Below are 26,991 nucleotides of genomic sequence, written 5' to 3' on the forward strand. Positions count from 1 at the left end.
TATAACAATTAAAATCATTTAATGTGTAATGGTTAATGAATCATATTATAGTGGATCATTATCTTACACATTTTAATACAATTAAATTTAAAATCATTTGACGTGGTTTAAAAATCTTTTTATAGTAAAGTATCTGAGCATATTTACTATTTTATTCAATGCTATTTTTCAGAGCTCAAATTCAAATCAATTTGGTTTATGATAGAAGTTTCCACAATAAATAGTCTATTTTATCGATACATTTTTTGAAATGATAAAGTATCCCAATTTCCACAAGAAATAATCGAAATTATCGATAACATTTTTGAAACAAATTATAGTTTCATCACATTTTCCCACAGGGTTTTCCACAATAAGTGTGTACAAGGGTCGGTAGATGGAACGGAAGGGGAGGTGTACAAAAATGGACTATCTAATCTGGGTTGTAAAACGAAAATAAATAATAATGCTTCCATGCATCACCACCAGCCCGTACAACACAACCCCTCAGAGCAACAACAAGGCACTCTCTCTATCTTTTCCACTCTGACGATCTACTTTTTTATACAACAAACGAATATAAATGCGCGCCAAAACGGGGCCATGAATTAATCTGTTTTTGTTGTTCTTATTTTATAGGTACATATACTTTTTCCTGCTCTCTTCCTTTGCTGTCACACAGCCAGCTAATCTAATCGGAAAGCAGAACGACCACCAATTACGAGTGCCGAGTAAAACAAATAATATACAATAAAAGTCATAAAACTTATCGCGATTTAATCTGGTGGGAATGCGTGTGTAGGTTTTTTACGATCAGGAACGTGACATTGGTCAAACACGGCGGTGCCCGGCGTTATCAATCGTTATCGCAATCGATTGACGATTGACAACTGAACGCGGAAGAGGAATAGGGAATAATATATGGATTGATAGCAGCCAGCTTGGAAAGGAGTCGCCATGGGGAGACACATTCAGGTAGTCAAGTCGGAAAATTAAGGTCAAAAACATTCGATTATTCTTAGATAGATTTCCGATAATTTCCTATAAAGAAATATCATACAAAACATTGAGTAGGTCATATAAGTAATGATAATATATAAGGTTTATATAAAGGTCATGTTATCTTTTAAAAACAACTCGGAAAAATATAGCAAAAACTATAACCCACTTACTATTCAGTATACTATTTGTTATCAATCGATATTTGATAACACTAAACTTACTTACTTACTTACTTAAACTTTTTATCGAATTTTGTATCTGAAGAATTAGAATTTTCAAATTTAAGATATATGCTAAAACATCTCCTTTACATACGAGTTTTAGTTAGTTACTTTATGGTAAAATGTAATATAATCCCATTTCTATAAGATTCCTTAAATAAGGAAATCGATTCTATGCAGAAGATACATTTATATCATTATTCCACTTAATACACAATAAATACCCATGATTCATGACTAAAATTCGATCGATAGACGAGCATAAAAATAGAATGGGTTATCCAAAACCTATCAAAAATTCAACGGGCAATCATCATCAAAATTGAATTATAAGGAATTATAAGGGGGCTGGATCGGAAAAGGGGGCGGGGTCATTAAAGTTTCAACCGCTGGGAATGCGAACAAATGTCGTCGTTTGCATGCGTCTCCGCCTTTGTCTCTGTCTCTGATTAACTGTAAAACTACTTCTCAATGGAGATTATTTGTATGTACGTATAGACGGGTTGGAAAAAAAAGGGGGGCTTGAAAAGGAGGCGTCGAGTGGGAGGGGAAGGGGCTGGCATGACTCAGAGAACTTTAACCGTTTTACGTGGCCTCGAGTGTGCGCTCGTTTTACAAGTGTGTGTGGGGTATTGTATTGCGGATACAGATACATTAGCAACCCACAGACGGGGTCACAACGTTAGAAGTTTGGGCTAATTTTCCAGTTACAAACTGAGAGCTTAGGGTCACATTGATTAAAACATGAAAATATACTAACCACAGCTTTATGGATACAAATATTATTAATATATACCAACATTGTATACCAACATCTATATCTTTGTTTTTTCAACGATACTTTTGTATCTAAAATCCTCATTTTCCAGTTTTGATAATAATATATATAGTTTTCGAACAACATAAAATATTATCGATTTATCGGCAGATAAAATTTTATTGGAATGATCAATAATAAAGAATAGTACCATAAATAATAAAATGTTAGATGCCTTATTTCAGTTTCAATCTATGTATGCAAAAAGATTTTATATAAATTTTTGGGAAAAAATATCGATTTCGAATTGAATTTTCGATAGTTTTCGTTATTTTACATTAGTATCTATGCTTGTACTTAATATATATATATATTGTCGTTTGTAAGCAACATTTACAATATGAAAATTAAAATTCCACAATATCAATATACATTTTTGATATATTTTCGATAGTTACTTGATCAAATTTTTATATTTATTTTCTTTTTGATAATCGAACATGATAATTTCGATGCTTAACTGAAATTTCTATAGCTATAGGCAATCTTTTTAAAATTTTCGCCAAATTTTCGATAATTTCTTGGGATAAATTCGATTTCTTTTGATATACATTTCTTTGGCACTGCTATTAATTTGTCTAGAGCTGTTTTTTGCCAGAGCATCTCGTTGCCTCTTTCCGTCTCTTTCTGGACATCTCTCGGTCTCTTTTTGCCCCCATCGCCACTGCTCTCCCTCGCTCTAGCGTCTCTTTCGCTCATGGGTATCTGCTTCTCTGTCTATCTTGGGGTCGTTGCAGTGCAAAACTATAGTTGAAGGTGATTTCATAATGAGTCCTCCTCACTTTTTTGCTTTTTTTTCTACCCACTGCCTCCCCCTTTTGCAGCCCACTCTATTTCTTTTTGTATTATTGCTTTTAGCATTTTTCCTTTGGGGCCGCTGCACTTTTTGTATTGTTGCGCTTTTGCAAAAATAGACATTGTCTGGACGTCGACGGCGACGGCGACTGCGACGCTGGCATCGACCGCGTCAATTGTTAATTATACTTGGCTTTTCTCTTTTTTCCCCCGTCGTTTTCTTTAATTATATTTCATTACGTATGTGCATTTTATTGGCATTTTTTGTGTTTTGCTTTTTCCTGTCGTTTTTTTGTCTGTTATTTTTTCCGCTGTTCAGTTGTCGCCCCCTGGCGGCCACGACTACAACTGTAAATGCCTCCCCAAAGCTATTTATCAGTGGGATAGGTCGGGGGGCTTACGATACACGTAATATCCGAATTACTCCAGTAAAGGATGCATAATATGGTGCACTACAAGGGTGGGTACTAAGAAAATAATATTATTTATCCATTTACCAACTGAGATATGCATTATATTGATTTGAATTTGGGTTTTTATAACTTATGAGGGTAATATAATGTTAAGAATTTTATTAGGAAGACGAGTTATCACATTTAAATGGTACTAAACTAAATGATGTCTTTAATATATATTTTATAAACCATTTTCAATCTATTTCAATCCTCTGTGAGAAGAGTTGCATTTAAAGTTAATCGTTTTTCTTGCATTTATCGATTATAGTTTTAAATTTCGATAACATGGTTTATTAGATGGTCTATCAATTAGATCATATATTATATTACTAGGTATTTGTGCTTCTTTAAATTCAACTAATTTTTTAAAACCATTTCTTCTATTTTTAACATTAAAGGGATATAAAGCTAATACATCTTTACATCTTCCAAGCAGATTTCCCTTTAAAGGGATTCAAAAATCAAATAAAGTTGCTTCTTTCCCCCCGATACTCAATTATTGATTCGAAGAAATCAAGTCAAACAGTCTCTGCAACAGCTTGACTTCTAAATATTTAATAAGCCCCGTGTTCATTTCCCTTTCTAAAACCCGATACCAAATTGTTAGGCAATGGAATGTTACACAATTGCGTTGCGGTGAGTGAAAAATAATAAAATATTCACAATTGAGTGCTGGTTAAATGAAAGTCGTTTAACGAACATGTGGAACTGAGCTCGGGGAAAATTCCACTAAAAATCGTAATTCTAATCGAGCGAAAAGTTTGCAGCAAGGAAGTTCAAATTGATTTACAATTCCCCCCGAATGCAATCTTCAATTGAAGTTTCATTTTTCCCTTCTTCAATTTCCTCTAGTTCCTAAAAAGTTTGTCAAAAATAAAAAACTACTCCCCTTCAAATATTCAAAATGGAAATTCAAAACTTTTGGCAAAGTTACACAAACTACAAAATAGTTTTGGCTCAACAAAGAGCAAAGAAAAAAGGCAAAGAAAGCTAAAATGGGCGAAACTTTTCCTTGGATGAATTTTAAAGTCCGTTGGAATGGGGGGCGGGGCAGTGGGCGGCGTTGGGGCCGGTTCTTTGTTTATTTTTATAGCTGCATATTCAATAACAAAGACCTCGGCGCTGATACCAGATACACAAAGGCGCAAAAAGATACAGATACATTTGTACCTGTATCTGCGCTAGCCCGACTTTTCCATTATTTGTTTTTCCACAAAGGCCAGCCACAGTATCGAATGTGCATAAGTAAATAAACTTAACCCAAACCCAAGCGCAAAACCCAACAATTAAGTGGTTTTATTTTTCTCGCCACGAACGTAAACTTCCTTTGAAATTCTAATGCTTGCAATTAGCAATATCAATTTTCATTAGCTGGTGTTTTTGCGCTTGTCGAAGAAAAGGTTCTGCCATTCAATTGCGATAGAAATAACGAAGTGATTTAAATATTTATTTGAAATGAAGGAAGCGGAATTAAGTGCAGCATTTGATAAAGTTTACCATTTGTCTTTCATTTGCTTGGCTTTGATTAGTTTTAGGGTGACCAGTTATGCATTTTTTTTTAAATAAAATATTTAAAAATGTGTTCTCTTTTTTTAATTTTAATATAGAAAATTTTAAACAAATTGTGAAGTATTTAAATTATATTTTTTGTATTGATTTTCAAGTAAATAAGGCTTACTGTTGGCTCTAAAATATTTGCAGAGTGACCATGCCTTGTTATAAGGCATGGTTTTCTGAAATTTTCTTAAAATGCCGTTTGTACAGTTGATCAAAACTCAACAATTGAACAGTTACTCGTACATTTTTTAAAATTGTTTGTATATTTAAAATAAAGTTAAAATGTGTAGATATATTATTTGAAAGATGTGCTTTACCAACAGATAGTTAATTATTCAAGATTAATTTGTACATTTTCTTTATAGGGAAACGGCAGTCTTTAGATATTTTAAGCTAGGCATTTTTTCGACTTCCCCTTATGGTGGTAATTTAAAAAGCTAACAATAATAGCACCACCCCCCTATTGAACATGGGTTAAGTTAAAAATGGCGCAAAAAAGGAAGGGGTGTGAGGGAGAGGGCTGTAGTGACTGAGTGACAGGCAGACAACAACAACAACTACGGCGACAACAAGTCAATATGCATGTGTGTAAAGTGCCGGGTCGATAAACAAAAAATAAAAATAAAAAACGCGAGAAGAAGCAGCAGCGGCGGGCAGCGCTGGCCGCGTCGCCGCCGACTGCGCTGCCAGCTGATAGCGGGCGCATTTGACTCATTAAATATTTTGCAACCTTGACCGTTCGAAAGCGATTAAAAATGCGATGTATGGATGCGAGTGTGTGCGTGAGTGTGTGTTCGAGCGAGTATCTGTGTGTGCGCCCGTGCAGTTGCAGTCGCAATTTATGTTTGTGTGGGTGTGGGTGTGGGTGTGGGTGTGGGTGTGGGTGTGGGTGTGGGTGGTGCCCCTTGTGAATGAAACAAAAATTGTTGACATTTGGCAAAGCAAAGGAGAAATAAAGAGAGGCAGCAGGCGAACGAGGGGCAGGGGGCTGGGAAATGAGGGCGGGGGAGAAATGCGAAATCAACACTGCCCCAAGAGCAAACAAAACGGGCATATCGATAACACAGACGCGAGTGATGGGGAAAAAACAGGAAAAAGGGGGTGGTTGGGTGGGAAAAGTGGCAGCAAAACTGGGTTACAGTTGTTATTCCACAAGCTGCTTTTAGTCAAATAACTCTTTTCCAAATGAGCAAAACGAAGTACTTAAAAACCCCGTTTTAATTCGAACTTATCGATTACAGATTGTTTCGATAAATTAGATAACAAAAAAAAAATTAGAAAACAATAATAAAATGTATAGAAATAACACAGGTGCTAGTGATGGGTAATAAACAGGAAAATGGGGCGGTTGGGTGGTAAAAGGGGCAGCAAAACTGGGTTACAGTTGCTATTCCACAAGCTGATTTTAGTCAAATAACTCTTGCAAAATGAGCGTACAATTGACTAACATAATTTTGTAAATATTCAAGAATTTTACTTTACTTAGAATTTATCGATTACCAGAGTCGATAAATTAGATAACAAATCTATAATAATTTAAAAACCATCAGAGAATATATTTAAAATATAAAAATACAAAATTAAAAGTATTTTGTTAGTTATATAAACAAGCTCAATTATGTCTTATGAAAAATAAACAAAAATATCGCACTTTGTACAAACTACTTCACTTTCGATAGATTACACCGATAACAACTGTTCGTGTTGCAGCAGAGAACGAGCAGAACTATTCCCCCTTAAAATCAATAAAAATATGAATATTTGCATAGATTTTTAAAAACAAATGATTTAAAAATTAAAGTGCAGTTTTTAAATGCTTAAACCAGCATAATATTAGTATTTTGTATGAGGAACACAATTTTGTGTTTGCACTTATATAAACACATCGTTTATTTATTTATTTTATATTGCTTTTGCCGCAAATTCCAAGCAGATAAGGGGAAAAAACACATTTTCAGAGTGTTTACTTTGAGTTTTAGTTTATCTTTTGCAAATCCCTGGCAAGCAGTTTTAGAGATTTTTTTATCTGTGCTCCAGACACATCAATCACCGAACCTTTTCCGCAAGAAAAACAGAGGAAGAGTCGCCACTGCTCTTGTCTTTTAAATTGCGTTCTAATTTAGCAAGCAAGCAAAAACGAAACCCTAAAAAATACACAGAAACGAGAAAAAGCCAGGAAAGAGAAAATTACTTTGGTCCAGCGTCATCAGCATTGTATCTTAACTACTTTTTTCTTTTGCCCCGCTTGGAATGTACCCCCAGTGTTTTTTACAGTGATATAATAGTAATGATATAATAGTAATAAGTACTATTGACCTAAGAAATGTATAAAATAAAGGTGATTTTTGAACCATCAAGTTAAAGCAAATACTTTTTTTTCATCTTTAAGGTCAGTTTTCATACAACTTCAGATACAACTGCTATTAAACAGTTATTAAATTACGTTATTATATAACTTCGTTAAAATTGTAAACTTAAAAAGAAAAATACATTTATTCACTATCAAAAATAACATTTTTGACGTGGGAAATTTTTTCTTTAAAAATCCCCTTTTTCACAATCCTTAACTGGTTTAAATTTGTTTGATAAAACCATAATTTTATTATCCCTAAAATTCTTTAAAATATTCAAAAGAAAAGTGTAACCAGTCTAGAATCTCTGGAAATTAAATTTAAATTGCCGTCTTCTAATGACATTTTGTGGTTTTCCCTTAGAAATGGATCTATAAAAATAACATTTGAGGGGAAATTATAGGAAAAACCCCGGCTGCATCTTCGCCTCCATTGCGGTTTTACAAAGGAAATGCACTTTATACAAAAAACAAATGTTATTATTCCGTTTAAGTTGCATCCCATCTAATTGCCGGCGTTTAGGAAGCGCAAAAGGGGAACGAGAAGGGTTAAGCCGGGGGAGACGAACCCGAGACATCAGCCATCCGCTATTGTTGTGGCGATTTAACCCTCAGTGCAGTCATTGTGGCAGGTCAATGGTGTCAAATTACATATTATTATTTTTAGCTCCGCTCCTCGTTTCCATTTTCATCGCCTTGTCCCTTGTCTACTCGAAATTCAAGTGTGCTTTCCACTTCCCGCTCGGTTTTCGCTTGCCTCTTGGTCTCCGGACCGCAAAAAACCGAATCCCAAGCCCCAGTATCATCATCATTACCATTATCATCTGTTTTTTTATATATTTGTTACCTTTTCCGGACTTTTTACCACCTTTTTATGCCTATATATACACCTCTCGCATTCAAAATCCCCATATTATCTTACATTTTTCGCCATGACTCATTTCTGGCGTTCAACTGGCGTTGAAAATGCAAATTATGAAATCAATTGGAATGCAAAGTGTTGGCAAATGATGTTTGCACTTTTAAGGTTCCTGAAAACCGCAAAAATAACTACGGAAATCTTTGAGCAGGGTGAAAAATTTCATTTCCAAGGTATTACAGATTTTATATGCTATAATTTGCAGTAATTTACATAGTTTTGTTCAGTTTTTCAGCTTATTTTTTACTGTATCCAATAGTTACTAGTTTTTTCCATTAACAAAGCAAATTATGAATGTCAATTATGGTTTTTTGATATTCATTAGCATATTTGAATGCCACCTGTTTCCACGACAACAAAGAAAATGCAAAATTAGCATAGCTTTAGACAAAACTGGTTGAAGATAGCGACAAATGTCATTGAAACGAGTCAAGGTCAATTAATTGGCCCGGAGAACTAACTAAATGCAGCAAGAAACAAAAACAAACTTGAACACGTTTCTCTACAAATCATTCTTTATCAGAAATACTTTTTGGCTTCATTAGAAACCACTTGAAAGTTTCGATCCGAAAACATAAATAAACTTGATGCAAGTTTATTTTCGTGACCGGAAATCTTATCTGACTTGGGACCTACTTTCTGGGAATTTTAATTGAAAGGCGACTGATAAACGGAATTAAGTCTGGCACTCAACCTTTTTTTAAATAAAACAAATAATACATTTTATAATATTTCAGCAAAGCCTTAAAAAGCAATTTATTTTAACCTCCTAGAGAAAATAAAAAAAAAACAAATTGAATTTGCAATTTTCATTATCACTCTAACATTGCCAAATATCGATAACTTATATCGTTTTCTCACTCTGATTTCGATTGTATTTTTTATTTATTTTCACATCTCAGAGAAAAGGTAAAAACTACTGATATTTGTCATTTTCATTATCACTCCAACATTGCCAAATCTTCACTTCCTATATCGTATCTTTCATTCTGATTTTGTCTTTATTTTTTTGATTTTAAACTAAAAAAAAATTTAAAATTATAACATTACATTACTAACATTACCTAATTTTTATTTTCTTCAACTATTTTTTACTCTCTTTTAGATTTTATTTTTATTTATTTTAACCTCACAGAGAAAGAGAAAAACTAATGAAATTTGTCATTTTCATTATCACTCTAACATTACCTAATATCGATACCTTATATCGTTTTCTCACTTGGCTTGGCAATTTTACATTATTTTCATATGACACAAGAAATCCCATCTAAATTGGCACCTATTTCTGAGAATTTAAATTGACAGTCGGACTGAAGCTGGCACTCAACCTTCTGGGAAACGAAATAAAACCTTTCCTCGAATCCTTACAATGCCATTTATTTTTAGCCATTCGTTATAGATAAAAAAAAAAAACCGAGAGCAATTTTCCGCAAAAAGTTAGTGCAAAATCGCGATGGAAACTAATACGCCACAAGCTGCTTTTCCGTATTTTTTCGCCAAGAATGGCGCAGGAAAAATGCAATTACGCTGAGGGAAAATAATACCAACGCCCACAGCAGGACAGAAGAACCCGAGGGAAGCAATATAATTGATTGCTAGGAAAATAGAACCCAAAAACCGGCCATGTCCTGCTTTGGCCAATTAAGGGGGAGAGAATAACACAAAAGATTGTGCGTGGAAATCGCAAATAGAAACTAAATAATTATAAAATAAATGGGGGAAGGAAACCGGAAACCTGGTAGAATATAAGGAGAATGCAAATAGCCACATCTGTGCATTGATTAGCTGGTTGGAAAATGGTGAAACCTACACTTTTCAGCCTGGAAACGGGATAAGGGAGTCTAAATAATTGACGGATAGATAATACCTTTGGCCAGAGGACGGGAAAGCACACACATGGCCCGAGCCACACAGAGTTCGCTTATATAATTGCTTGACGGGGATAATAATGGCTGGCAGGGAAACCTAATACCTGGGAAAACGGCCACTTGTTCAGATTCCGATGAGGCCGAAATGCAGTTTGAAATTCAAAAAACGGACGTGACAGACGCAAAAAGGGTTCCGGAAGCGTTCTTTTCCACTCACAAAAGAATGCAACAAAAATATGAAATCATAAACATACTTTTTGCTATGACAGGGAGAGCAAAAGCCCAAAGGCAACTAAAAGGAAACAACTTAAAAGTTGGCCATGCACTTCTTGTTTTTAAAGACCATTTTAATAAATGTGATTGCATCTGGGCGGAAGACCATCCGTCATTCTATTAGTCTGCACCACCCAGTTCCTAACTTTCCTTTTATCAGTCGACTGGGAAAGCGTGGAAAACTGAATGGGAAACGGGCTGGAAAAGGCTGGAAAAGACAGCAGACAGGAAATGAGCTTTGCGGCGGAAATTTACTGGGTGGAAATGGGTAACTTTGATTACCACTTGTATTAGGATGTTTTTTCTTCCTTTTTTTTAGCCTTTTCACAATCAAGTTTTCCTGTGGCTACACCGAGAAAACCATACGAAATCATACTCTTTATGATTTATTAATATTTTCAAAAAAGGAAAAAATATTTTTTAAGACTCAATCTTCGATTTTTAAGTATTATCGAAGCAAACCAATTCCAATATCAACCAAGGGAATTCTTGTGGTTTTTTCCAACACTATTTCCAAATTACAAGTGTTTGTAAGCGAAAGTGAAAGCCGTACTTTTTATGCTTTATTTCTAAGGACACTATCTTGCTTTTCTTCACTAAATTTTATATCAATATCAAATATAGATCATTAAAACTTTAGTTTTAAAATCAATTATTTGCATTATTTTTTTTTAAGAGTAGTTTCGTCTCGAAAGCTAAAAATCCTATTATAAAAATAATTTCTTAATATCTTTTTTCACACTTTTGTTCAGTTTCAAACCAATTTTAAAGCGAAACTTTATAAAGTAATTTGCAATATGAATTTCACGTTACCCAAAACTGAATTTTTAAGGTCGTATGCTCGTTTTCCCACACTGATTTCGAATTTATTGCATTTTTCACTTTCAATCTATCAATCAATCAAGTTCGCCTTACTAATACCTCATTTCTTCAGTTAAGATCTCGCTTTTTTCAAACTTTTCTCGATCTAAGAACAATTTTAAAGCGAAAGTGTATAAAGTAATTTTCAACATCAATGTAACATTAACCAATACTGCAATTTCATGTACTTCAAATCGCTTTTCCACACTGACTCCGATCTAATTGCATTTTTCACTTTCACTCTAACATTTTTCGAAGATGGCACTTTTGCACCTTCTCTGCAATTCAGCTCATTTTTTCTTTCTGTTTATTGTTAACAACTTTGAGAAGCCACAACTCACCTGTGAAGCGGCGCTGCATTTGATGGCAGGCGTTGTTGATACGCGGACATGTTGGCAGCCTGTTGCTGTTGTTGCTTTTGGTGTTGCTGCTGTTGCGTTGCTTTATTCTGCTGATTAGAGATGCTGATAGATGATTGATGCAAATGATGGGACGTTGGTCCATTATCATGCTGCTGCTGCTGCTGTTGCTGCTGCTGCTGCTGTTGCTGCTGCAGCTGCTGCTGTTGCTGGTTGCTGCTGGCAACAACCCGTTGCTGTTGGTGATGCTGCTGCTGCTGCTGCTGATGATGTTGCTGCTGGTGATGTTGCTGCTGCTGCTGCGCACCGTTGGGTGTGTTGTTGTTGCTGCTGCTGCTGTTGCTGTTGTTGCTGCTGCTGCTGTTGCTGCTGCTGTTGTTGTTGCTGCTGTTGCTGCTGCTGCTGCTGCTGTTGTTGTTGTTGTTGTTTGTGGGCGGCGGAGCACCGACCTGCACTGAAGTGGAGCGTATAGCTGCTTCCATTTCATGCCGAACTCTTTTGGCTTAAACACTTGTTGTTGGCCGCAGAATTGATGATTGATTTTTTGTTAGGCGTTAACGCGTTGCTGCTGCTGTTGCTTTTGTTGCTGCTGCCGACAGTTGCAACATTATTGCACTGCGACATTCTCTCGGAATTGCCCCACAAAAAAAATCGCTTCAATGTTAGCACTAGGTTAATTTCTTTATCTTGTTGTATTACTATTGAATTACTTATTTTTACTCTTCAAGTTTAGAACTATTAACTTTGTTAGTTGCTCTCCTTCGGGTTGCTGTTGTTGCTGCAACGGGGCAACAACAGTTGCCTCAATGTGATTGCATTTTCATTTTTTTTTTTTGGCTGCACTTTTTCCTTCTATTTATATAGATATTTATATTTTCTCTATGGATTCTCTCCTTTTTTTTAACTATTTACACACACTGCTCTGGAATGACAAAAGATAACGCGATTTTAGCACAAAATATTATTTAATATTTCTGGTTTGGATGTATTTTCATCATTTTTCAGGTAGTTGCATCACTTCACTTTGCGTAAAATAAAAAAAAAAATAATTCAAAATTGATTTGGTCATTTAACACATTCGAAAAAGTAAATCTCCGGTATTACGATATAGGCGTGTGTGTGCGTGTGTGGCAAATTTTAATATCTCGTTTTTTTATTTTTTTATTTTATTATTATTTTTTTTAATCCTCCAAACGAAGCGAACCGAAAAACACGACAACGCAAACGAGACGAATTTTTCCATTAATTAACAGCTCTTGCACACTTTTTTTCCAGTCCTCTATCGCCCTCTCGCTTGCGCTCGCTCGCCCCCTCTCTGTCGCTCTATCACAAGACACACACCGGAAAAAAAAGAGGCAAAAACAAAAGAAGTTTACTTTGTTTTTATCATCCAACCGCCGTCCATTTCGACCTGCAAAAAAGGAAAGAAGGAGAAACACACTCTGATTAGTATTATTTGCAAAGAGCAAAAAAAAAAAAAGCACACAAATGGAGGGAAAAAAACGATAGCAGGTTAGATGATTAGAAAATCGATAATGGCCATAAATATTCCAGCAGATAGTGCTCCCTCCGCCCCCAAAACCGACCCCAAAAGCCGGCCAGCGGTTTGAAGTGCAGAGCGCATTATCGCGTCTGCGATTATTTTTGTCATTGAATTGCAGATTGCCCAGCCAACGCAATCCGACTTTTGTTATCGACCAGGGGCTTAAGGTATTTACGGCCAAAAGTCCTCCAGATCTCGGGCATTTGGGGACAGAATAGAAAACACATACAGGCCAGGAAACACAAGTACTTTAACAGAAATTACTACCTTCAAATGAATGACACTTTTCGCAGCAATCTGGTTATCGTTCGATAATTTCGATTACTTAATCGAGTAAATCGCTTTGATTTCAAATTAATTTTAAAAATATTACAACTTTTCGTCATGATTCTTTCTTTAAGTATAGATAGTATAGATTTTAAAAATATTACGACCTGTTCTTCTTGCTTTTGATTATAAATCGATTATTTCGATAAAATAAAAATAAAATTTATCAGGATTTTCTAAAATAGTTTGTTATTAATTTCAAGCCAATTAACTCAGCTATTTTTAAATAAGTTTTACATTCGTCAATTTTAACCCTTAAATCTGATAATAATTAATTTTTTAATGTTTTAAATGTTAATATTTCCAACTCATTAATTTGAATCTGAAGATTTCAAGTTCACAATATTTTTAATAATCATTTTCATTGTCAATGTGTTTTTTTGATGATCACTAAACCCAATGTTCATTAAATTCCCATAATTATATTCAAATAAAAGGGAATTAATGAATCGATTGAAATTCTCAGACCTCTAGCAAAGCAAGGCGAAGTGATTCGACAAATTCTAATGGTTTTTTCGTTAAATGCCAACAGAAATATAATTATTCCGGAATATGCTCATTAATTTTTAACGATTGGTTTGCCAAATGGGTTTTGCAAATATGAAATGCAGAAAACGAAAACTATTACCTTACCTTAGACCCCAAATCGTAGGAATAGTGTAATAATTAAGTATAGTAAATACTTATAAATGTTTTATACACATAATATATCAAATATAATATAAAGATTATATTTAAAGATATAAATATATATACACACAATATATCAAATAAAATATTATTAAGATTATATTTAAAGATACAAATATACAACATTTTGCAAAAAAAACTGAATGAACTGAACTTTAAAGTTGAAAAAAAGAAACTTAAAGCGCTCTAAACTTAAAAGTTATCCGCATTCCTAACTGTAGTTTCATGAGAATCTCAAGAATTTCGGCCACATCTCAAGCCGAACTTCTGTTACGGCAACTTTTACCCAATCCCGAGAAACCTCTTTTGTTTGCTTGCTAAATTTATTTCAACTCCCAGTGGAAGCGAAGCTCTTTAAAAGCAAAACTCATCAATAATTTTTCGCCCACTCATCTATCATTCGATAGCATATATGTATCTCTATCGCATAAATGCACACAAATACACATGTACATATACATACATATATAGCTGGGGAAGACAGCTGCCCTGGTAGAAACTCATGGGTTCTGAAGTTCGGCAACGTTGCCATGAAAAACTCTCCAATATTTTTGGCCACATGTTTTTCTGCCTCTGCCGGCTTCGCAGTCGCCGTTTTTATCCCTCCTCCTCCTTCTCCACCTCCTCCGCCCCCGTCTCCCTCTCTCTTTCGCTTTATTTTGTTATTTAGCAATTTTGCAACTGTGTTTGCTTTTAATGAAAGCAATTAAACTGCAGAGCCGCAAATAAATAAAACAAAGAGGAGAATGCAAACATCGAGAAAACGACGAGGCGAAATAGTAAATTAAATTCACACTATGAAAATTGAATTGAATTTAAGATGCGAAAATTAAGCACGAAATTCCAGTAAAGCACAAAAGTAAAATAGAAGAAAAACAACAAGAAAGAGGGAGAGAGCAAAGCAAAAAGAACGGAAAATACAAAAAAAAAATCAGCCAAGCGTCGCAGCAGCAGACGAAAGCATGTTGCCAAACTTCACAAGGCGAAAAGGAAGGCGAGAGGGAGACGGCAGAACAAAAAAAAACTTAAGTACGCGTAAGATTAAAGCAGCGCCGTTGCCAAATTTCACAAGCAGCATGGCAAAAGGCAAAAAGCAGAGAAGCAGAAAACAGCCCCAGCGCAAACAAATTAATAAAAATAACAACACTCATACAACAGCAGACGACGAAAACATATATGTATGTACAAGAAAGAGGCTTAAAAACTATAAGAATAAAAAAAACTAAATGAAAATAGGAAAAACAAAAACGTAAAAGCATAAAAAACCCAAAAAGAGAAACACAAGCACAAAAGCCAGCAGAGCAGCATTATAATAATAATAATAGCATACAAAAGAAACTACAGTGGACACTCGGAGCACTAAAACACTATGGTAAAGCACTGACCATACAAGATATACAGAACACAAACTTTTATAACAAATTAATTATTGGGTTACAATTATTACTTTTTAAAACCTAAAATAGTCAACAATTTTGTATTGTTTAAATTCTTAAATTTTGCTTCTCACGGGTTCATTGCATCGAGTGGTCACAGTGCGAAAAAAAGAAACCAACTTAAAGAAGAAGACGAAAATGATGCCGAGGCACATGTTCAAGAGCGAGCGAGAGGGAGGGGTAGTTGGAGTGCACAAGCGAGTGAGAGAGAAGGAGAGGTCGGATCTGCGCACAAGTCAAGCGGAAGACAGAGAGGGATAGAGCGGAGGGAGCGAGAGCGATGGGGAACAACAAATAAACCAAACTGTAATGGAGCACAGAAGACTGTCAAAGAGGGGCACGAGGGGGGCCCCAAAGGATGAAAGGGAAACGATGGAGCAAAGGGGCGAGGATGGCTGAGATGGGGAGGCCACTGCTGAGGTTGAGCAAAAACAGTGGACAACAACACAAAACATGGGGCAACACAATGGCGCTCAAGTTAGTAGCTCACCAAATGTGCCAGTCATTTAGGAAAATTTGTAACAAAGTAAGCGCAGCGATAATAATATTCTTAGTAATATATCATACGTACGTAAATTTTTTAAAAATATTTTTATATATATAGATGTATATATTTTTTAGGCATAGGTAAATATCCACTTTTTCTTTGTTTTTATTGTATTAAATAATATTTAGCAAAGTAATGTAATAATTACTTGTAATGAAATTGAATAACAACCGAGCAGGTGCTTCCACTGCGAACACCACTGTGATAAGGCTTACATACATACATTCCTGCGTTTGAATGTGTGCGTACACTATGCCAAAGCTAACAGTAGGCGGCATGGCGATTGGAATGGAAAGAGGAAGTGTGGGTGGGGAGAGCGGGTGAGAGGGTGGCGGTGGGCTGGACAGAAAGGGGCGTGGAGCAGGGGGAGGAGATGGATGAACAGACATCGTGCGCAGGAACGTTCGTGTTTGTGTGGGTAAAAGAGTGCGGGTGACGCAACAGCAACAACAAGTGCAGGCCGGCAGAGCCGTTGGCAACTAAATACCGCGCACACATACACTAACACACTCTCACGCAGACATAAAACTCGCAACGTCATAAAACGAATCGGACAACAAAGCGACCAAGCGACTAAACGACGAACGACTCGGCAAAGCGACGAAACGACAAACTCGCACAAATAATACAAAATTCCCCAGAGAGTACGAACCCGTGTGCCGGAGCGAGAGGGCACGAGTGAGAGCGGGTGGGCGGCGGGCCATAAGTGCGAGCGAGATGGGCGCTAATGCTCCCATGCCAAGTTGCCGTTGTTGTTGTCGTTGTCTGCTTTTATTTTGTACTTTTAAGCCCCCAATCCCCCTCCAACCCCCTCGCCCATCAAAAACATTTTTGGCTTTACTTTTTGGGCTATGTTCTGCATTCGCTTTTTGCGACAATTTAAAAGTTCAGACAAATGCAGTGCACAATATTTTGCAACAGGAAAATTTAATATTTGCCGTAAGCGAAATACGTTGGAATTCGATGGCAAATACAAAGAACTAAGGTCACGCTTTTGTGGGTTCGGATTCACCTTTATGGGGAATTTGTTTTTCTGACAATCGGAAGAGTTTTTATAAGGAAATGAAAGGGCCAGAGAAACGTTTAGGTATAATAAATATATGGTTTTCCCACGTTTAACTATTTATACCATTGTGTAGGTGTGGAAAAAAGTTAGATGTTTACCTAAAATAAGTTACCAAGTGGTTTTTTTATAATCAATTTAAAAGTAACACAAAGTTAAGATAAAAAAATCATATCGAAATTTATTTAGAACTCAAAACAACACAAAAAATATATTTTCTTATCGTTTTAGTTTTTTTTTTAATAATTTTTTCTTAAAAACCTCTGCTAATATTTTAATATTTCTAATCATTTTTTTAATATTATTAAATTTGTTATTTTAATTAAGCATTTTTTGTAAATTCCACATATTTTTACATAAATCACAATATAAGGATTATTAAAAATAATACAAGTACCAAAAAATACACGTAATAAATAAAAAATTTTTTACGCCTGCTCCCGAGTTTCGGTGGGTTGTTTCCTTTCATTTAGATTCCTCTGAAAATAGCTTAATTTCCAAGTGAAGTGTGGCAACAACGCATTTTGGCTCCCACAAAGTGCAGCAACAAAAGCGAGCCAGTGTGCGTGTGTGTGTGTGTTGTGCATGAAAAATGATAGGAGACCTACGAAGAGCAGAGAGGGGGGAGAGGCGGTGGCGGGAAGACAGCATGATAAAGCACGGTGGAAGGAGGGTTGGAGGTAAAAACGGGTCTAACGAGTAAAACGCAGCAGCGGCAAAAACAACAGCAATAAACACGGCGCGCAAGGTGAAACACGTACAAAAGAAAAAATAAAAGCCATGTAAAGAGGGAGCGAAGAGGCAGAGCGCGCGATATAATAATAATAATAATTGTGGAGCACACACACACTCACTCATACATGCAGAGGCGCATGCTTTTGACTGCTTTATTCGTGCACGTGTGTGGGTGGTAAAAGCCAGAAAAATGTGCAAACATACAGACAGAAAGGAGAAGAAAAAAATTGACAAAAAAAAAGGTGAACCAAAAAAAGCACGTAGAAAAACAACAAAAAATCACGAGTAGGCCGAAAGCAATTTATTTCAGATAAGCGCCACTGCCGGCGTCGCTGCCTACGTCGCTGCCTTTAGGCCCGGCTCTTCCTCTCCTCCTCCTCCTCCTTTTGCACCTCCTTCCTCTTCCTTTTGCCTTTCCACTTTTCGGTGTTTTGGGCAAAGTAAAGTATTGATTTTTCGCTTCGTTTCGAGCTTTAATTTAGTGCGCGCTGGCTTTTTATTTTTGGGCATTTTATATGGGCGTATTAAGCACAGTGGAGGTCGCAAAAATAGGCACTTTTCGGGATTTAAGTTTATATTTATATATGATTTAGGAATGAATATTTTTTTTATTTTCATATTTCAAAATTCTAATTTCAATATAAAAATTTAAGACCGCATTTATTTTGAAATTCAAAAAAGGTTCAAAACATTAAAATTGCGCTTATATTAAAAGGCGTATGGTTATTTCAGCTTATTATTATTATTATTATTATTATATTAAACCAAATATTAAATATTCGTAAAATTTTGTTTTTTATTTTTACTTAAAATATTTTTTTTACACTTTTTGAAAGGTTTATTTACTAAGTCAGTGCCAAAATGGTGCTATGTAGAAAAAATACTCGAGTTTACTTATTCGAACAAATTTTTTCATTTTTACTTTTACAATTTTTAGTTTTAGATCCCACACATTCAAAAAATGTATTTACTAAGTCAGTGACAAAAATGTAGGTGCTAGATTTCATGTAATTGTTTTTTATAACAACGAAATAATATTTGAGTTAAAATATTCTTAATTTTTTTTTTATTTTTACTTATAAAATTTTTTCGTTTAGATCTTACACCTTTAAAAAATTTGTTTACTGAGTCAGTGACAAAAAGTGGGTGCTAGATGTTATATATATATTTTTTACTTTATAATTAAATTTTCCAGATATTATTTCTCAGCCGCAATTGTTTTCTTGCAAGTGTTCGTGTTGTTTTTGTTGCGTGCGTGTGCTTTATCAGTTACTTGTGCGCTTTTTTGTTTTTGCTTGGGAAAACGTGTTTTCCACCTCAAAAGTTTCCACCGTAGGTTGCATGCACTTTGTTGTATTTGCACATACATATTTGGTTTTTTTTATTTGGTTTTTTGCAAAAACACGAAAATATCTACCCACCCAAAAAGAGACACGCACGTTGCAATTGCAGAAAGTGCAACGCAAAAAATCATAATAAATATTGCAAAACTAAACACACATGCCGCACATGTGGTTTCTTGATTTTTGTAATTTTGGGAAAATAAATCAGCGCCGAATTCTCGACGAAACTATAGCAGTTCGCATTTGTGGGTACGTATTATGGAAATCAAAATAAATCCTCCAAAGATTATCTTTGTTCTCTAGTTCCATGTACTATATAAAGTCTGATAAATACTAGGGAAATTAAAAAAATGTTTATATGTAAATAAACCAAAATATCCAAAGGTTTAATAGGTTTTTTAGTTCCATGTACTAAATACAGACTGATAAATAGAAATAATAAATAAAAAAAAATAATCTTTACAATTTGTAAATAAAAGATCTCCAAATAGTGCCTATGTATGTTTTTTAGTTTCTATACTATATAAAGACTTATAAATGATAGGGAATTTCCAAAATAATCCTTAAAGTATGGAAATAAAATAAAATCTCCAAAGATTATCTTTGTTTTCTAGTTCCATGTACTATATAAAAACTTATAAATGATAGAGAAATTCCAAAATAATCTTTATAATATGTAAATCAAGTAAAATCTCCAGAGATTATCTAAGTTTTCTAGTTCCATATACCATATAAAGACCGTTTCTTCTGGTCTCTCTTCCCCTTTTTTCTTTTATTTTTTCCCGCTTCTCTTTCTTCTTTTATTCCCCCCCCCCATTCCCCTTCTTTTCTTTTATTTCCCCTTCTCCCCCCCTCTTCTTTCAGGTTCAAGAACATTCGAGTCGCGTAGATAGTGAGAAAGAGCGCGCAAAGAGGGGACGGATGAAGAAGCAGGGGGCAGCAGGAAGGGGCGATAAGAAAGTTGCGAGATAAGAACAAGAGCAAATAATTTGCTTTTAAATTACTTTCACATGTTCAAAGTTTGCAGTGGAATAATAAGCGGAAATTTCAGACGGGGCAAGAGTGAATAGAAAAAGGAGATATGATCTACATTCGCTGGCGGGAAAAATACAAATTATTAATATGTATAAACTTTGACTTTTGCGCTGTGCTTTGTTTCGTTGGGGTTTCAAATTTGCCTTTTTTCGGCATTTTTTGTTGATTTTTTTACATAAATTTGTGCTTCATTGTTTTTGCCGCTGGCAAACACAGAAATTCCATTAAAATGCCAAGTGACACTTTTTTGGCGACTCTTGCGTCGTTCCCCCGTTTCATTTCCATATTTCCAGTTTTATTTTAATTTACTGGAAGGCCAAATGCAAAGTATAAATATATCGTAGTAATATAGATGTTTTCCAGACATATTGCTTTAATTATTCAGGCATTTATCCAAAAGTTTGTACTTTAATTAACCCATTCCTATTCTTTACTTTATTTATAAGTTAGTGCTTTCCACTTTAATTTAATGTTGTATTCTAACAAATTTATCTAACAAAAATTCCAATTCATTATTACTTTAGGAATATAGTTTGTAAATAATTATCAAATAAAATCCATAAAATATGCTTAATTAAAAATGTACTTAATGCAAAAATGTATGTTATTTCCCCAGCTTAAAATGTAATATTCCAGAAAAGTATCTAACAAAACTACCTAAATATAGATACAATAATCTCAAATATTAATTTATTAAATTAACCCTTTTATAAATATTAAAAACTGTATTTCTCCCGGGTTCAAATTAATTATCTAAAGTTCTTTGAGAATATTTCATCAAAGGGTTAAAGCACAAGGACGGTGGTTTTGGCTTTGCTTTGGTTTCCTTTTCTCTACGATTTCCTTCTATTTTATCTTCTTTTATTTTACTTTTGTTTGGCTCTTCATCTTCCTTTGCCATCGGCGAAGAGGCGCGGTTGCCAAACTTCATTCGGACGTGAAGTTTTTTTTTATTTCTCGTGCGAGTTGCGTATTTCTCTTTGTTTTTACCAACTCGGCTTTAGTTTTTTGTTTTCGTAGGTTTTTTGTCTTTCTGGAGGAGGAAAAATCAATATGCGGATTGCGATTGCATTTAAATGAGCGAGAAAATGGCAAACAGACGGAAAACAACAAGAAAATCCGTGTACCAAGTACATATGTAGATATATACAGATGGGGCTCGAATAATAGTATCTTCTAGGCTTAAAAATACTAAAAAATACCAAGCAATCCATATACTGCAAATTTATAATATTAAAGGTATTATACACAAAAATACATTAATTATAAAAAGAAATTGTAATCCCATTTTAAAATCCAATTCCTTGTAATCAGAAATTATAAATAATATTTTCGGAACATAAAATTCAATACTAAATAATCATAAATTATTTATATTTTCAGAACCAAAGGCAATTCTTTATAATACAAATATATAAAAATTACTTTCTGAACCTATAGATCTTTAAAATAATAGTAGTTTTTAGGCTTAAAAATGCAAAAAAAAAAATACTAATACTATATTATAAGCAAAGATATATTAAATATAAAAAATAATTTCTGAACCTATTTTAAAATCCAATTCTTTATCATCAAAAATTATAAATAATATTTTCAGAATGTATTTTTAAAATCCAATTCTTTATAAACAAAAATACTACAAAATACTTTCAGAACCTATTTTCAAAAACCTATTCCTTGTAATTATAAATATATAATAATAATTAGTAATACAAAATAACATATAAAACTAGTTATAAAATCTCATTCTTTATAATCAAAAATTTCATATATTTTCAGAACCTATTTTTAAAATCCAATTCTTTGAAATAATAAAATTACTTTCTGAACCCATTTTTAAAATCCAATTCTTAAAAATCAAAAATATTAATAAACATTTTCAGAACCAATTTTTAAAATCCATCTAAAACTAGTTTTAAAATCCCATTCTGTGCAATCAAAAAAGGTCCATATTTCAGAACCTATTTTTCATTTCTTTATAATAAAGCGAGCTTTAAAAGATCTCATCATTATTATTTCCAATATATCTTTTGGTTTGTGCGGGGCAACAAGTAAAATATGGTGAGCACGGCTAAAAACAAAAAACAGAAAGAAACCGGTTCAACAAGAAATTCTACGTGCGGCTTAGAAGAAAAAATATAAAAAACGAGCAGAGCTAAGGAAAAAATTTGAGAGACAGCCAGCAACAAAAGCAAGAACCACAGGCCACGTATGCCCCATCTATAGGCAAATATACAGATATATCTGTGGAGCGCAGAAAAGAAAGAAATTGGTAGGACCGAGAGACACCAGTAATATTTGCATAATTAAAATGCAATACATACGTGCGCAGAGAAGTTGTTCCACAGCCCGGCCCCGAAAAATAAGACCCCAAATGTATGGAAATATATGCCGCATATAAGGCGGGGACCCGGGGAAGATCAGAAAATAGACACCGAAATATAGAAGACTGACAAAAACTTGATATTTTTGGCGCCACACGTAGGAGAACCACGAACACAAGGGGCATCCGAATGGGAATTGGATGTTCAAAAACCAAATCAAGTGAGTTGAAGAACCAGATCGCGGACTCTAAACTCACGTGGAAAGCCTCAGAGGAGCCCAGAAAGCACTTGGTTCCACAAAAAGGGAGGTTTTCAAACCAGTTTAACCAGAACTTCGGTTTTTTACACGGTTTCAGTTCATTATATTCGAAATATATACGATTTCCCATTGAGATATGTACTTGAGACCATAGGAAACAAGTTTCATTTTACTATCTTCAAAATTCTTTGTTTAAATTATTTTAATCAATAGTTTAAAACTCTAAATATTTATATTTCATATTGAAAGTATTTCTTTAGTATACAAATTAGCATCAAAAATGTATAAAAATAAAAAGACAACAAAAAAACCCTTATATCTATCTGTATATCATTTATTTCAGTTAATATGAGAATTCCTCCATTCCTATTAGATTGTTGAATAATATAAATCTATAATTTATTAAAATTTATTGTTTCTATGCCATTAATATTCCTTTAAAGATATAAAAAAAAAGCATTATAACGAATAATTTTAGTTCTTCTTGCAAATAATTGATTATAATACCATTTCTAAAATTTTATCAACTGACCGACGGATTTTCGCATTTTCTAGTTAATATTTCCACATTTACATATCAATAATGTTTATAGGGAGAACATTTGGTTTATTAAACTCAAGGAAAATTTATTTTTTTGGTATAGGGTTTCGTTTTTATAAACACTGGGTAATAATGTATTTTTTGGTAAATTTGCCTATTTCGATTTTTTTTTACTTTTGAAAGCCAAATCAAAAGCACATTTTTTCAAATTCAAAATTTGAAAAAGTATTTCAATCTTGTAAATATTTTTTAGCCACATTTTCAAACACTAAAATATTATCACAAACAAAAAATATTATCACCAATTATATATATAATTATTTTGTTTGTATTTTCAAAACTTTATTCCTATAAAATGAGTTCTTTAATAAAATTGAACTCATCATATTATATCTCAAAAACAAGTCAAAAAATGAATATATTTTCCGATTGGTTCACAAGTTTGCCAAGTTTTTTCCAAAGAAAACCCATTGAAGATATTATATATCACATATATGATTGTTGATCGAAATTATTTAAAAGATTTCTTGTTGGGATACATCTTTTCTTATTTCGTATATAGAAAACCTCCATTTACAAGCGATTTTCACCCTTTTGCCTAGGATGAAACACTACATTTATGTAAATTCCTATAGAGAAGGCTTATTTCCAGCACAAACTGTTCAAAAACCCCAAAAAAAACCTTAAAGATATGGGGTTTACACACTTTTTTTTCAGAACTTACCCGTTGGACGAGGGATGTTGCTTAAGTCCGCGATGAAAAAATCCGTGAGAATCCATGAAAATAAGTTTTTTAACTCTGCTTTCAGCTTTAATTTGAATTGCAATTTTTCCTTTCTTTTTCCTTTTTCTTTCCTTTCAAACGGCACAAATAACGCGATATCTCATTTTCTATTGATTTTTCGCATTTCAGCAGCGTAACAGTAAAAAAAAGTTAACTTTTGCACATATATACTTTGATACATATATCTATATATACATATATATTTATCTTGTATTCCTTTTGGCGAAGGGGCGGGCATAGGCAAATAACGGTAGAATTTTCATTTCTTTTTGGCACGGGGCGTTGTCGGACCGAAAAAATTTGTGTTTTTCGTTGTTGTTGTTGTTGTTGTTGTTGTCGCTGTTGGTTAACAAATTCTCTCCCTACTTGTGTGTGCGTATGTGTGTGTGTGCGACTTCTTTTTCCTCCTCTTCGATTTGTAAATGTATTAAACAACAAAAAATTAGAACACACGCACACAAGCACATTTAGAAATTTTTCCACTTTAATGGGAGAGCGAGCGAGAGAGCAGGAGCAGGCAGGGAGCAAGCGAGTGGGGGGGGAGAGAGAGACAGAGAGAGAGAGAGGGAGAGAAAAAAATCGCGACGCAATTTTTATAAATATATTCCTTTTCTTTCGACTGCCTTTTCAGCTTAACTTCTTTTTACATTCTTTCCTCTTGCTGGCACACCGACACACACACACACACGCACACACACACATGGGCACAGAGAAAACCGCACGATTATTATATGTACGTAGATTTTTTCGATTTTTTTCGCTTTTTCCTTGTTTTACTCAACGAATTGCGTTGCACATTTACCTCGGTTAATTTTCGTGAATTTGTTATAAATAAATTCGCAACGTATATGTTATCTGGCGCAAACGTTGTCAATTTTTCACATGCTCTGCGCGCAGCACACACCCGAGTTTTTAGTCATTGAACAACGACAACGACAACGCAGCGCCAGCTCGACGGCAGCGACGCCGGCAGCGCCGTCGGCAGAGCCAACCGCAACCGCGGCCGAGGTTGCGTCCTATCGCCAGCCGCTTCCCCCCGCACCACCTCCTTCGCTTTTTTTTTTTGTTGACTCGGCAAAAGCGGCAAAGTTGCTGTCCAGTGATTTGGGGATATCGGTTAAATTTATCTTAATATTTCTTCAAAATTAATATGGAATTTCCAGCGAAAAAGAGAGAGAGGGAGCGAGAGAGTGGCCCGGTTGCCTTGCCTCGCTTTTCGCCGTTAATCAGAGTGGCGCGCGAACGCCGAACCGCGCGCTCGACGTCGAGCAGCCAACCGCTGCGAACCGGTTGCAACCGTTTCGCACGGCGCAGCGAACCGGCACAGTGGCCTCCCGAATTATTGCGCACAGCTGGACAACAGAGATGAATTAACCTTTTGGCAAATAATATGTTCTTATCCTAATTTTTCTATATAAAACATGTACATATCACATATAAAGGGTTGTTACTTCAGGTAGTAGAAGCTCTTCATATAACCTAAAAATAAAAACGTTGCTTAAACATTATGAGAATCACAATTATTTTAGAATAAGTGGTATTAATAATCATATTTGGGTTTTATTTTAAATATTATTTTGTTATAATAAACATTTTTTGTTTACATTTACATTTTCAGTAAACTAATATTTTATAAATATTTTGTCAAGCATATCTTGTAAATATTTTATAAATATTGTTTTTAACATATCTTAAATACATAAATATTTATACTTAATCATACATTTTTTATTTTATAAATATTTTTACAGCATATCTTTAACACATACACATTTTTACAAAATTATTCATTTTTGTACTTTATAAATATTTTTAAACATACCTTTAAGACATGTGTTTGTATTCACTTGTTTCGCATTTTAATTTTATAAATGTATGTGTTTTTTTTTATATAAATATTTTTATGCATATCTTGGATACAGGGACATTTAAGTTATTAATTTTATTTACTTTTAAAATATTTTTTAACTTACCTAAATGTGCGTATTTGTATAAATTTGCTCCCCATCTTAAATTATAAATATTTTTTGAGCATATCTTGAATACAAAGACATTTTACTTAATTTGTAATTTTTTATTTTTAAAATATTTGTTTTAAATACATATGAATGTATAAATTTATACTTCATATTTTATTATGTAAATATTTTTCTGAACATATCTTAAATACATACCCTTTATCAAATTTTTTATTTATTTTTTTTTTTAATATTTTAAAATACTAATGCATATATCATTTTAACAGAAATTTTAATTTTAAAAATATTTTTTAAACATTTGTATCTTATACCCAGAAATGCTTATTATATTTTGTATTTCATTCTTAGAGGTATCTAAAATAATTTTTTTGTATACAAACTTTTGTTAAATATGGTATTTTATTTTTTTATTTCTTATTTACCATAACTTTTTATTATTAAGTTGATAAAAATAACAATATTCATTAATATATTACATTTTCAAAAATACCTTTCTGAATTTTAAACATATTGATATATGTTCTTTTTTTATGAGTCCTTGTTTTTATAAGGTATTTATGAGGAAGGTATTATGAGGAAAAACACAAATATATAAGCATTCTTAATGAAAGTATTTAATAAGCTTAATTTAATTAATTATTAATTACTATGAAAATATTTTGATAGAAAAATAACTGGTCTTAGGAAGTTTATTACAAAGTTGCATGATATTAAGTAATTATTTTTTTTTAATTTAATTTTTTGCTTATAAGACAAAATATTTTAACTTAAGTTATAAAACTTAAATAACAGAAGTAGCTTCGATGGGTCTCGAGCTATAGCCTTTCAAACTTTATGCTTTTATTTATTTATTTATACCAAACTCACGATGTAGTTGGGCAACGCGGGCTTTTCGCCTGGCAAAACACTTGATAAATTGAAAACGAGCA

The 26,991-nt window shown here is 33.8% G+C and overlaps 1 protein-coding gene across 4 annotated transcripts in view; it reads right to left on the reverse strand.

Moving 5' to 3' along the window:
- Positions 1–25,095, reverse strand: part of LOC108030513 (uncharacterized) — a 72,460-nt gene extending 47,365 nt beyond the window's left edge. Inside the window, exons 1-3 of one of the 4 annotated variants that reach the window (XM_050890552.1) lie at positions 24,886–25,095; positions 24,024–24,422; positions 11,439–12,867 (exon numbers count right to left, since the gene is read on the reverse strand). In XM_050890552.1, the coding sequence (XP_050746509.1) occupies positions 11,439–11,938 (500 nt within the window). In that variant the 5' untranslated portion in view covers positions 11,939–12,867; positions 24,024–24,422; positions 24,886–25,095. The other 3 variants (XM_050890551.1, XM_050890553.1, XM_050890550.1) reach the window with 3 other exon arrangements.
- Between the last annotated feature and the right edge of the window lie 1,896 nt (positions 25,096–26,991).

This window comes from Drosophila biarmipes, chromosome X (genome assembly GCF_025231255.1).
Source record: "Drosophila biarmipes strain raj3 chromosome X, RU_DBia_V1.1, whole genome shotgun sequence".
In the NCBI taxonomy this organism is placed as follows: Eukaryota; Metazoa; Arthropoda; class Insecta; order Diptera; family Drosophilidae; genus Drosophila; species Drosophila biarmipes.